General features: G+C 49.4%; 4 protein-coding genes across 4 annotated transcripts; 2 read left to right on the forward strand and 2 right to left on the reverse strand.

Moving 5' to 3' along the window:
• Positions 1 to 169: 169 nt before the first annotated feature.
• On the reverse strand, positions 170 to 2,548 carry VE01_00192 (uncharacterized protein). Its single transcript, XM_059463251.1, has 7 exons — positions 1,976 to 2,548; positions 1,664 to 1,920; positions 1,477 to 1,600; positions 1,082 to 1,422; positions 728 to 999; positions 485 to 657; positions 170 to 429 (listed from the first exon to the last, which is right to left on the reverse strand). Exons 1-7 carry the CDS (start codon positions 2,285 to 2,287, stop codon positions 319 to 321), a joined length of 1,590 nt encoding a protein of 529 aa, XP_059320123.1. The 5' UTR covers positions 2,288 to 2,548; the 3' UTR covers positions 170 to 318.
• Positions 2,549 to 2,727: 179 nt separating this feature from the next.
• VE01_00193 (uncharacterized protein) lies at positions 2,728 to 4,943 on the forward strand. Its single transcript, XM_018269725.2, has 2 exons — positions 2,728 to 2,988; positions 3,037 to 4,943. Exons 1-2 carry the CDS (start codon positions 2,911 to 2,913, stop codon positions 4,840 to 4,842), a joined length of 1,884 nt encoding a protein of 627 aa, XP_018135177.1. The 5' UTR covers positions 2,728 to 2,910; the 3' UTR covers positions 4,843 to 4,943.
• Positions 4,944 to 4,957: 14 nt separating this feature from the next.
• Positions 4,958 to 7,179, reverse strand: VE01_00194 (uncharacterized protein). Its single transcript, XM_018269726.2, has 4 exons — positions 6,256 to 7,179; positions 5,950 to 6,206; positions 5,390 to 5,892; positions 4,958 to 5,334 (listed from the first exon to the last, which is right to left on the reverse strand). Exons 1-4 carry the CDS (start codon positions 6,775 to 6,777, stop codon positions 5,147 to 5,149), a joined length of 1,470 nt encoding a protein of 489 aa, XP_018135184.1. The 5' UTR covers positions 6,778 to 7,179; the 3' UTR covers positions 4,958 to 5,146.
• Positions 7,140 to 9,753, forward strand: VE01_00195 (uncharacterized protein). Its single transcript, XM_018269727.2, has 6 exons — positions 7,140 to 7,916; positions 7,968 to 7,996; positions 8,053 to 8,161; positions 8,219 to 8,372; positions 8,424 to 8,810; positions 8,882 to 9,753. The coding sequence occupies exons 1-6, from the start codon at positions 7,764 to 7,766 to the stop codon at positions 9,604 to 9,606; spliced, it is 1,557 nt and encodes a 518-aa protein (XP_018135183.1). The 5' UTR covers positions 7,140 to 7,763; the 3' UTR covers positions 9,607 to 9,753.
• Positions 9,754 to 10,129: the final 376 nt, after the last annotated feature.

A 10,129-nucleotide genomic window follows, 5' to 3' on the forward strand; every position in this document is an offset into this window, starting at 1 on the left:
GAACTGTCCAAAGACAAAAGTCTAGGCGTAGTACAGTTACTGTGGCTCTTGGAGGAACCCTTATCCCTCCGGCCCCTATATGCTCTCAGAGCAGTAGCGTGGCACGAGAGTAACCCTTCTGCCCCGCCCCCCTATATGCTCTTACAGCAATGACAAACACAGAAGTAGCCATCGTTTTTTCACGCTCTCCATACGCTTTCACGGCAGTAGCGGGGCATGAGAGTAACCCTTGCATCTCATCTCCCAACATGTAACAACAACGACGATAATTTCTTACTTTTTTCCGCATTAACACGGAAGTTCGATAGGTTTAGATCTTTAGTTACAGTTGGTATAATCTACCAGTCCCTTGTCTGGAATCTGAGCCGTAGGCAAGCAGAAATCCACATTCTTCCCCTTTACATTCTTAAACACCATATTGTACTCGCGCTGTCGTTGTTGTCAGCAGATATTCTTAAGAAAGGAGTACAGACATGAGACATACCTTGAGCACACTCTTGAACTCATCATAAATGCCCTCACTCCTCATGCGGTCACGGACAAGGTCCTGGACGCCGCCGAGCATTGCAACGACTGTCGTAATCTTACTATCCCACGACACGAAAGAGGAGACTAAGGTGCCGTCAATTCTCGAACCCTCTGTGCTACCATATTGGTCTATTTCCAGTCAGCCTTCCCCCATTCATCTCCCATCGAAATAATCATCAGACTCGTGCTAAGTACTTACTTTGTCCCTTTTTCGACCCCACCATGTTGTGCCACCAGGCCAAGCCTACTTTCTTGCTGAACAGCATCACCGGATACGAAGAGTAGGGAGTGATCATATAACTCTCTGTCACTTTTTGAGACGCCACACTCTGGACTCCCGTTGCAGAGATATACCCCTGGATCTCGCCAGTGACGGGGTCGGTTGCGTTGTTGACAGATGCGTACATTCCCGGAATCTTGTTGGCTGCAGAATGGCAGGTGCGGACAACCTCGCCGTTGCGATATACCTGCCTACAGAGCAATATAATCATTAGCGTCTCAACTTCTGAGTGGTAATGGCGGATAGACGGGGGACAGGAGGAATCGAGCTTACTTCACGATATCGACATCAAAGTATGGCATCTCGAGCACCTTCCAAGGCTCATGTGCACTAAACCAGTACCCTTGGAGCACAGTCACAGGGCCCTTGCTACCTTCTTTCCAGTCGACACTCTTCATCTTCGCGCGCTTCACCTCCCATAGCTTCAACTTTTCGGCGCTTGAAAAGCCGCCAAAGAAATGCAGCCACCACGTCACGAGCTCTCCTTCATAGGGATCATCGAGAATGTAAGTAGGGTTCTCGCAGATGTATGTCTGGTTGGGGTGAGAGACAGGCAGGGATTGGTTGGCAATGGCGGTGGAAGCGCAGACGCGGCCGCCGCCGTTGTAAAACATCTAATAAAGTTAGGCAAGAGTTAAATACAGGATCGTTGACGAGGGAGATCATACAATTGGCAGCGTAGTCTTTGTGAAGTCGAGCCACTTCTGCCATTTGCGGGCGAGCTGCTGGAACGATTTTTCACTGCTCTTCTCCATTGCTTGGATGGCACCATAGACGGCCCAGAGCAATTCACTATTTTGTAATTAGTAACAGTCTTTACTATCTAATTCACCGAGGAAACAAAGTTGCACTCACCCATTGTCAAGAGCCGGAATCCTGTTAACCCAGTCCCAAGTCGGTTCAATCGAGTCGCTGCCTTCGGCATTTGCATACCAAGGAAGAAGGCCTCCGAAACCTGGATACGTCTCATTAAACTTAAGATACGTTTTTAGTTTCACCTCGAGAATATCAGCTGCAATCTTAGGTGCGGCGCTTGGCTTGTCTGGGGACAGGAAGCGTGCCGCGTCCGCGGAACCAGAGATAGCGTGCGCGTAGAGCATGAACTGGAGAGACTGTTGGTCTTATATCAGCGAAATGCCATGTTGAGAAGGAATTGAAGGGCTGTACCTCCTTGCTCGCAGCACTAAATGCATTTTTCTTGGTCGGTAATCCCGTGACCTGGTCGAGCAGCGTGCCGTCGAATGTCATACCGTTGTTGCCATTGTAACCGACATTATCGGCATGGAACTTACCCTCCCAATACAATAGGTCTTGGGCAAACGGCTCCGGGTTCTTGAGAATCGAGGCCTGGGTATAATCATGCGCGAACCGACAATTGGGAGGGGACTTGGCGGACCTTGAGGCCGCGAAGGGTGTAGCTGAGGCGGACAGAATGAGGGGGAGCAGGAGTGCTGCATTGGAGAGAGTAGGGGGAAGCATGATGGATTGGATGAGTAGAAGTGATAGTGAGGATAGGAGATGGGGGACTTATTCGCGCGCTGGACTTACTCCTTATACAATTCTCAGAGTGAGTTCGGAAACAGTTTCCAACTAATTTTACAACTAGGTGACCTCTGTAGATCCCACCTCTTGGCTTTTACCAGCCATCTGGATCTGCAGCTTAGTTTCGTAATTCCGAGCACAGAATATGTAAGAATAAACGCAGAACAATGTCAGGCTAGTAACCAAACAATTAAAACCATCAAAACGTGGAGTAGTCCATGGGGAAAGACGCGGGAAGTTCCCCACCTCCATAATGTCAACCATGGCCGGATCCACTCCCACATTTTCTCCGCAGTACCCCACCTTCCTGTTTCACAGCAATTTTACCCCGATAGCGGGGTATTGCCCGAGCCGTGCTTTTCGCTTTGTCGGAGTAATAGACATATAAGGGGCCTATTTCCCCGACAGATCGAAAAACAACGGCTCATAGTCCCCAGGCTTGTTTTACTATTATTTCTTAGCTGGCGATCACTCGGCCAAACTCATAGACGCCGCGGCTATACATCATCACACCACAATAGGCCGAGAAGACATGACGGCATAAATGAATATCCCCAGCGATGGAGAGATCATCGGAATCGACGCCGAGGAAACTATCCAAGTTGGCATGCACCAGATGTCGTTTGCGCAAAGTTAAAGTTAGTCATTAAAAGTAATCCTCCGATGGTTTATTCTCACATAAGCAGTGTGATTATAGACAACTGGACACGGACACAAACTCAATCACTGCTGCGATACCAACAGGGACATGTTCCAACTGTTTAGCTGCTGGCATTGAGTGCGCAGGGAGCTCTCAGCCCAGACGGCGGGGCCCGAAACCGAGAAGCCGAGCGAGGGAAAACCCGTACTACAACGCTGATGCTGCGCCAAACAGTCCCACAACGCCAGGGCTCGACGATCACGATTATGGTGAATCTCAAGCTATAGAAGAAGATAACGACAACAGGCACACTTTGCCTGCTACTCACCTCTCACCCATCGCACAGGGCCCTGCCTCCTCACCCCACAGTTGGGTTGATGGCACTGTCTCCTCATCGCGAACCGCTGTCCTGGGAGCCCACGTGCAGAGTCCACTCTCCCAAGTTGCGCTCCCGGCTTCATTGCCACCCCTATATGACGTCTACCAAGACCTCGTGATCACCCTCTCACGCGTCCTGCCATCGTACTCCTTCGAGACCATTGCGAAGAAGTGTGTCGATCTCTTCTTCGAGTACCTCTTCTCCCTTATCCCTATTGTCGACGAGCGCAACCTGCGCAACGACCTCCATATCGTGTGTGCCACGTATGGTGCTGTGGATGTTTCCAGTCCAGTATCTTCCTGGTCTACCGCCGGCGCCTATGAGAGCAACCATGTTTCTACAGCTACCTTCCGCGACTTCACTACTCTCGCCATAAAATTGGCATTAGTGACCGCCACCTGCGCTGAAGCTGCCTTTATGATCCCTTCGCAATTATTCCCCGAAGGACCCCTAATATCCTCGGCCTTCCTTCTCGTGTCGCGCAAGGCGCTGCATTTTTACCTAGAGAGCGACCTTGACCATCCTTCTGCGACCTCTCTCGCAACGCGCTATTTTCACTCGAACTGCCTACACGCTGACGGAAAATCTCGTGTCTCATGGCATATATTTGGCGAAGCTGCGCGCCTTGCACAGACAATGCAGCTGCACTCTGAAGCTTCGTACCAAACTCTCGACCCCACGGAGGCCGAGCTCAGGAGACGATGTTTCTGGATCCTGTACATTGGAGACAAATCGGCGGCGATTCTGAACGGGCTGCCTATTGCACTACACCATCTGAATTTTGTGTCCGAGGTCACCGTCGCCTATCCGACCGAAGTGGACAATCCAGTATTCGACCCCCAAGCCGAGGATTCGGAACCACGCAGCGTGCTAACGGGGTTTAATTTCAACCTCCGCCTCTGGGCTGCCGCCTCCGCGCTCCTTCTTGAGGTTCGCATGCGTGTGCAACCACGGAACGGCGCTATCATAGGCGTCGATGACCGCGCCACCATTAGTCGGCTGTACATTGATTTCATGACCATTCTGGACGCTCTCCCAGCGTGGCTGTCGCTCGAACCCAGCGCCAGCGAAGAGGCCGGAAGGTGCCCGAAGGAATTCTGCATCCAGCGCGTGAACTTGCGAATCTCTTTCCACTGCCTGCGCATGGTAGTGCTACAGAAGCTTGAGGTTGCAGGGCTGGGTATGGAGGCCTCGACAGCGCTTGCGCTCGCGCTGAGGGAGACGGAGATTGCGCGCGATATGGTGCGTGTAGTGCGGCAGGCCCCATTTTGGGCGTTGCAGGTTAACGGCGAGTCCTGCGTTGAGAAGATTCGCCTTATTGGGGCTACTTTGCTGGAGGCGATGCACATGCATAAAGAGTCCCCGCTAGCTACGAGGGCTAGGGCGGAGTTCTTGGTGTTGTTGGATGTGTTGGCGAGATTGGACAGTAGAGCGAGCGACGCTTTAAGGGATGGATCGTGGTCACAAGAATAAGCGGCTTGATTGTATTATATAATGTAGAGCGTGGCGTTGGGGATCTAATGTATGAGTATCACGGCTAAGTTGTTTCGGAGTCCTTGTAGTACATAAATGAGAATTGCGGCAACTAGGCTGTCAAATTTACCATTAAACTCCTTAACTAGATGTTATATAACATTCACATCATCTATCTCTTGATGCTTTATCCTATGCTTACATGTGCAAGTCTAATGCCTCCTTATTCTAATATTCCGTGTCCCCAGATAATCTATAATCGAAGATTTTGCGCCCATGTGTGCGTCTGTTTCGCACTTTCAACCTAAACTTTCGTACCGTTCACCTTATGCCCGTTTGTTGCATGGCCATTTGTCTCGTGGCCATTCACACCCGCCAATCTGGTCTTGAATGTTTCCTTCAAGAACGTGGCCGACCTCTTTGGCGTCCTCTCTAAGGTCTCATAATCCGTATAGGTGACTCCGAAACGAACGCCATAGCCATCCGACCACTCTGTATGCCGTTAGCCATACTCCCCGAAAGGAAGTAAATGAGGAGAGCAACATACCCATATTATCAAAAAGCGACCAAGCAAAATATCCCTTAATATCCACCCCATCTTCTTTTACCGCCTGCGAAATGGCATCCAAATGCGCCTCGAAGTAATCAATTCTATACTGATCATTTACCGACTCCTCTTTAGTCATTTTATCTTCCCCAGGACATGGGCATCCGTTCTCGGTGACATAAATTGCCCTCCCATATCGCGCATAAATCCAGCTGAAGAACTTTCGAAACTGCGGTGGCGAGCTGCGCAACCAGTGTATTCCGCTCTCAGCACCAATCGAAACGCCTTGTTTATTAGTCTGCGTCTCAGTCACATTGCCAAGGTAGTCGTTTAGATGCGCGGGTTCCTCGCGATGGCGCGCATACTGGGCGGTGTAGTAGTTTTGGCCGTAGAAGTCAACCAAATCTTTGGTTTCGCGGAGCAGTGCAAATTCGGCGTCAGTAAACTCTGGGAGGCGGGAGCCGAGCTGCGCTCGCATGGCCTTCGGATAATCTTGCGCGAGGCTGTGGGTGTTAGATAATAGTTCAGTTAAACTATAGTCGGTGACTGTAGCCACTTACTAGATTGGGTCTCCGAACCAGCCAACGTGGAATTCCATGCGCCGTTGTGCAGCAGCTTTGTCTCGATCATCGTTCTCATCCCAAGGCTCATAGAAATCGCCGTTCAGCGAAATCCCGATTTGACCTTTTTGAGTGGCCCGAAACTCTCGTTCGTACACGCTAACAGCGCGAGCATGGCTCAGGATCAGTGATTTGCCGACTGTCCATGGCTCGGTGTTGCTGACGTGTCCTGGGGCGTTCCCACCAGTGGCGTATCCCTGGGTCTGTCAGTAACCAACAATTGAATATTCCTGAAGGTAGACTGACGTATATAGCAATGATGAATGGCTCATTCAGCGTGATCCATCTCCGTACGCGGTCACCGAAGCGGGAGAAGCAGATACGAGCGAAGTGTTCGAAATCTAGCTGGATCTCTTCCAGGTTCAACCAGCCTCCATAGCGGTCATGTAAGCCCTGCGGAAGATCCCAGTGGTGGAGAGTAACCCATGGTGTAATTCCTCGCTCTAGGAGTGAGTCGATTAGGTTGTTATAGAACTCAATGCCTTCTTCGTTAACAGGGTCGTTGCGTCCTCCCAGAGGGATGATTCTAGACCACGCAATGGAAAAGCGATATGCCTTTGCTCCGTATGACGATAGAAGTCCAAAGTCTTCCTTATATCGGTGGTAGTGGTCGCAAGCAACATCGCCGTTGTCTCCTTTGGTTTTTGATGGTTCAAGATGGCAGAAGGTATCCCAAATTGACGGTCCTCGTCCTCCCTCAGCAACAGCACCTTCAATTTGATAGGCAGCTGTGGCAAACCCCCATTCAAAATCCGTTGGGAGAGACATAGTTGAGGAGCTAGACGTTACAGTTCACAGGGTCCCAAAAGATGTAGTCGCAAGAAGACGGAACGAGAAGAGAGATTGAAATAAAATGCAAGGACTTGGTCCTCGGCATTTTCTTTGACGTAGGAAGCGCCGGATGCTTTATCGCCGATAACAAAAACATTACGCTTCGAGAATCCGGACATAGTGCCAAATGGATATCAATGGCGACGTTGATCGTGAGATGATTGGGATGGATTGTGGAACAGGTAGAGGCGTGTGGGGTACAGGTCGGGGAAATAACCTTGCATAATCATGTTTATCCTCTCGATTCTAGAAATAGCCTTACCTGATCACCGGCGAAACATGCCAAGCGAAATTTAACGGACAAATTCTACGGACAAACTTAACGGGCAAACTAAACGGGCAAACTAAACCATCAAAACTTTACTTGAACCTCAATCCATTCATTCATTATGGCTCATGGATCTCGGAGTTTTTAACTTTGAGCTCGTCCTTTCTCCACTCTACGGATCTAATAAATATTATACTGTAAATTAGAGAATACAGAGGCTTAGATGTCTCGGCAAAACGGCCTAAAGATTGGTTTTGGAGATCCGCAAGCTTCCTTCCCAAAGAACCCCACAACTCTAGTCCCCACGTTGGAATTTTCTATTTCCCCGAGATCATCACAACGCCTCGGGCAAACTACCCCTCATTTCCGCTTATTTGACCAAATTTTAGCTCTAGAATGGTGGGCCTTGTTTAGTTCCGCATACTCGGGGTGCATGATCACTGCGGAGAAGGACCCTCGACCTAGGTTTGACACGAGGCCGAAAGAAAAACTGGGAACCGCCGCGTGCAGCATGATGTTCATCAACTCATTTAATAAACATAAGATCCTCGTCTTCGGCCGTCTGGATTCCTCAGTCATCGGCCCTTGACCAAGTTCAATTCTTCAGACACCGATTCTTTTGGCCATTTTGCTTCATCGCTTCACTTGACTTGTCATGGCGCCAGCTGCTGCGCATACTGCTGATGCCATTAGGCCTCCTATTGACATCGACTCGATTCCGCCTTTTTATAAACGCAAGAATGGAATTCTTCTATATTTCCTCCTTACGTCGTCATTATTTTCGAGTATGGCACTTGGTATCGATGGAGTAGGCTTCTCCTGTCTGTTTCTAACTTATCAGAGCTAACACTTTGTGCAGTCAATGACAAATGGCATGCAAGTCCTACAGTAAGTCACTGATCACCAATGCTTTACATGTAATATAATGTACTAACAATTGCTAGGACGTGGCAGGATCGCTTTGGTCATCCAGAAGGCTCAGCACTCGGATTCTTTGGAGCCTCGACCGCTATCGGCGGCGTGATTCCTTTCATTTTTTTTAACTGGGTGTCTGTAAGTTATCTTCCAGGCTTGCATATACCCATACCTTCATGCTGACCTACTGGATAGGATGTCTATGGCAGAAGATGGCCAACATTCATCGGTGGCATAATCATCATTGCTGGTGTCCTGGTTGAATTCTTTGCTACCTCTTTGGACATGTATATCGGCGGTAAGATTGTCGTCGGCGTTGGCTCATCATTCATCCAAATGGGTGCCCCAGGTATGCTTCTCCCTGCATCCATCCCAAACTCCCATCCCTAACTCCTTGCAGTCCTCGTCACCGAACTTTCCCACGTTAAAGAACGTGTCGGTGTTACAACTTTTTACAACACTGGTATCGTGCTCGGATACGCAGTCGGTGCCTGGGTTACATTCGGCGCCTACCGCATTCCTAGCCAGTGGGCATGGCGTCTACCAACACTGATCCAAGTCGTGCCGTCTGCTTATCAAGTCGCTCTCATCTGGTTCTGTCCCGAATCTCCGCGCTGGCTGATGGCCAAAGGCCGGCCCGATGAGGCGCGTAAGATCTTGATCAAGTATCATGGCGAAGGACAGGAGACCTCACCGCTTGTAGCATTTGAGATGGAGGAGATACAGCAGGCAATTACAGATGATAAAGAGCGCAACATGACGTGGAGAGATTTTTTCAGCTCGAAAGGTATACGCCAATCTTTTACCTCTCTTCACATTCTCTTCCTGTTGCTGATCATAAATCTAACACCATTGCAGGAAACTGGAAACGCATTGCCCTCTGCATGTGCACTGCCGTCTTCTCCCAAACTGCCGGTAACAGTCTGGTTTCTAACTACCTGACCCAAATCCTCAAAGACACTGGGTTGAAGACCGAATTCGAGATCACTGTCGTCAACGCCTGCGTCACGATGTGGCAGTGGGTCGTCTCTATTGGCGTCACCGTCTTCATCAACCGCTGGGGCCGGCGCAAATTCTTCCTTACGGGCTCGGGCGGCTGCGTCATTGTCTTCATCGTCTGGACGATTGCATCCCAGCAGTACATCGACAAGGGCAACCTTGCCTGCGGACGTCTCGTGCTCGCCTGTATCTTCTTCTTCCAGCTGTTCTACACGATCGCATGGACGAATCTTATCGTAACGTACCCTCTAGAAATCTCGTCACTGCGCATGCGTGCCAAGACCTGGTCGCTGGTGCTCTTGACGATTCAGGTCTCTAGTATCTTCTCTGGATATGTCAACCCCATTGGCTTGAAGAATATCAGCTGGAAGCTGTATATCTATTATGATATCTGGCTGGCGATAATCTTCTTGGTTGTGTACTTTTTCTTTGTCGAGACGGCGGGCCCGACGCTAGAGGAGTTGTCATATCTATTCGACGGAAAGGAGGCGCAAGAGAAGGCGACTCTGGAAATAAAGGAGAAAAATGAGTTAATAAACGAGGAGGGAACGGTGGCGATGGATGAAAAGGCAAAAGATGTTTGAGTGGGGAAATTTCGGGGGCTGTTTTAAATATTACGTGATTGGGCAATATAATCAATCAAATAATGGAGGATCCGTTACATAAATTCAAAGGCCTTGACTAGTGTTTGGCAGATAGTATACTTACAACGTAAGGTAAGTACTTAAACCGCAAGTATACAGAGCGTGGGACCTACCCAGCTGCTTTTGATCTAGGGTTAGGTACCCAGCTTAATCGTTAGACGCAAAGGGGTTGTCTCACGCTGTCAAGATTCTGATATCATATTCCTGAAATTATTCTACGTTGCTACTCCTAGCTGCTACACTTCGAGTGCTGAAAGTGATAATTCCATTCCAGCGTGTGAAACCCACCCAAACTCACCCGATTCCCACGCAACTCTTTGATGAATTAGGAGGTCATATTTGGATTGCGCCGTCAAAACATCCATTCTGACCCAAACTCATACAGATATGGCACCCTGCATGCACGAGAGGCATTTTCTGCCAATAGAACTAGTTATTAGTTCATACGAGTCCGGGTCATGGT

The sequence above is a fragment of the Pseudogymnoascus verrucosus genome (genome assembly GCF_001662655.1).
Source record: "Pseudogymnoascus verrucosus strain UAMH 10579 unplaced genomic scaffold scaffold_1, whole genome shotgun sequence".
In the NCBI taxonomy this organism is placed as follows: domain Eukaryota; kingdom Fungi; phylum Ascomycota; class Leotiomycetes; order Thelebolales; family Thelebolaceae; genus Pseudogymnoascus; species Pseudogymnoascus verrucosus.

Excerpts from the sequence above, each read along its gene's own strand:
- VE01_00194 (XM_018269726.2), bottom strand. The coding sequence starts at position 6,777 with ATGTCTCTCCCAACGGATTTTGAATGGGGGTTTGCCACAGCTGCCTAT. Across the intron at positions 5,893-5,949 it reads TGGTTCGGAGACCCAATCTA|CCTCGCGCAAGATTATCCGA; the intron begins GTAAGTGGCTAC and ends TAACACCCACAG. Across the intron at positions 5,335-5,389 it reads GTCGCTTTTTGATAATATGG|AGTGGTCGGATGGCTATGGC; the intron begins GTATGTTGCTCT and ends AACGGCATACAG.
- VE01_00193 (XM_018269725.2), top strand. The coding sequence starts at position 2,911 with ATGGAGAGATCATCGGAATCGACGCCGAGGAAACTATCCAAGTTGGCA. Across the intron at positions 2,989-3,036 it reads GTCGTTTGCGCAAAGTTAAA|TGTGATTATAGACAACTGGA; the intron begins GTTAGTCATTAA and ends TCACATAAGCAG.
- VE01_00195 (XM_018269727.2), top strand. The coding sequence starts at position 7,764 with ATGGCGCCAGCTGCTGCGCATACTGCTGATGCCATTAGGCCTCCTATT. Across the intron at positions 8,162-8,218 it reads TTTTTTTTAACTGGGTGTCT|GATGTCTATGGCAGAAGATG; the intron begins GTAAGTTATCTT and ends CCTACTGGATAG. Across the intron at positions 8,811-8,881 it reads AGATTTTTTCAGCTCGAAAG|GAAACTGGAAACGCATTGCC; the intron begins GTATACGCCAAT and ends ACACCATTGCAG.
- VE01_00192 (XM_059463251.1), bottom strand. The coding sequence starts at position 2,287 with ATGCTTCCCCCTACTCTCTCCAATGCAGCACTCCTGCTCCCCCTCATT. Across the intron at positions 1,423-1,476 it reads CAAAGACTACGCTGCCAATT|ATGTTTTACAACGGCGGCGG; the intron begins GTATGATCTCCC and ends TAACTTTATTAG. Across the intron at positions 658-727 it reads GGGGTCGAAAAAGGGACAAA|ACCAATATGGTAGCACAGAG; the intron begins GTAAGTACTTAG and ends GACTGGAAATAG.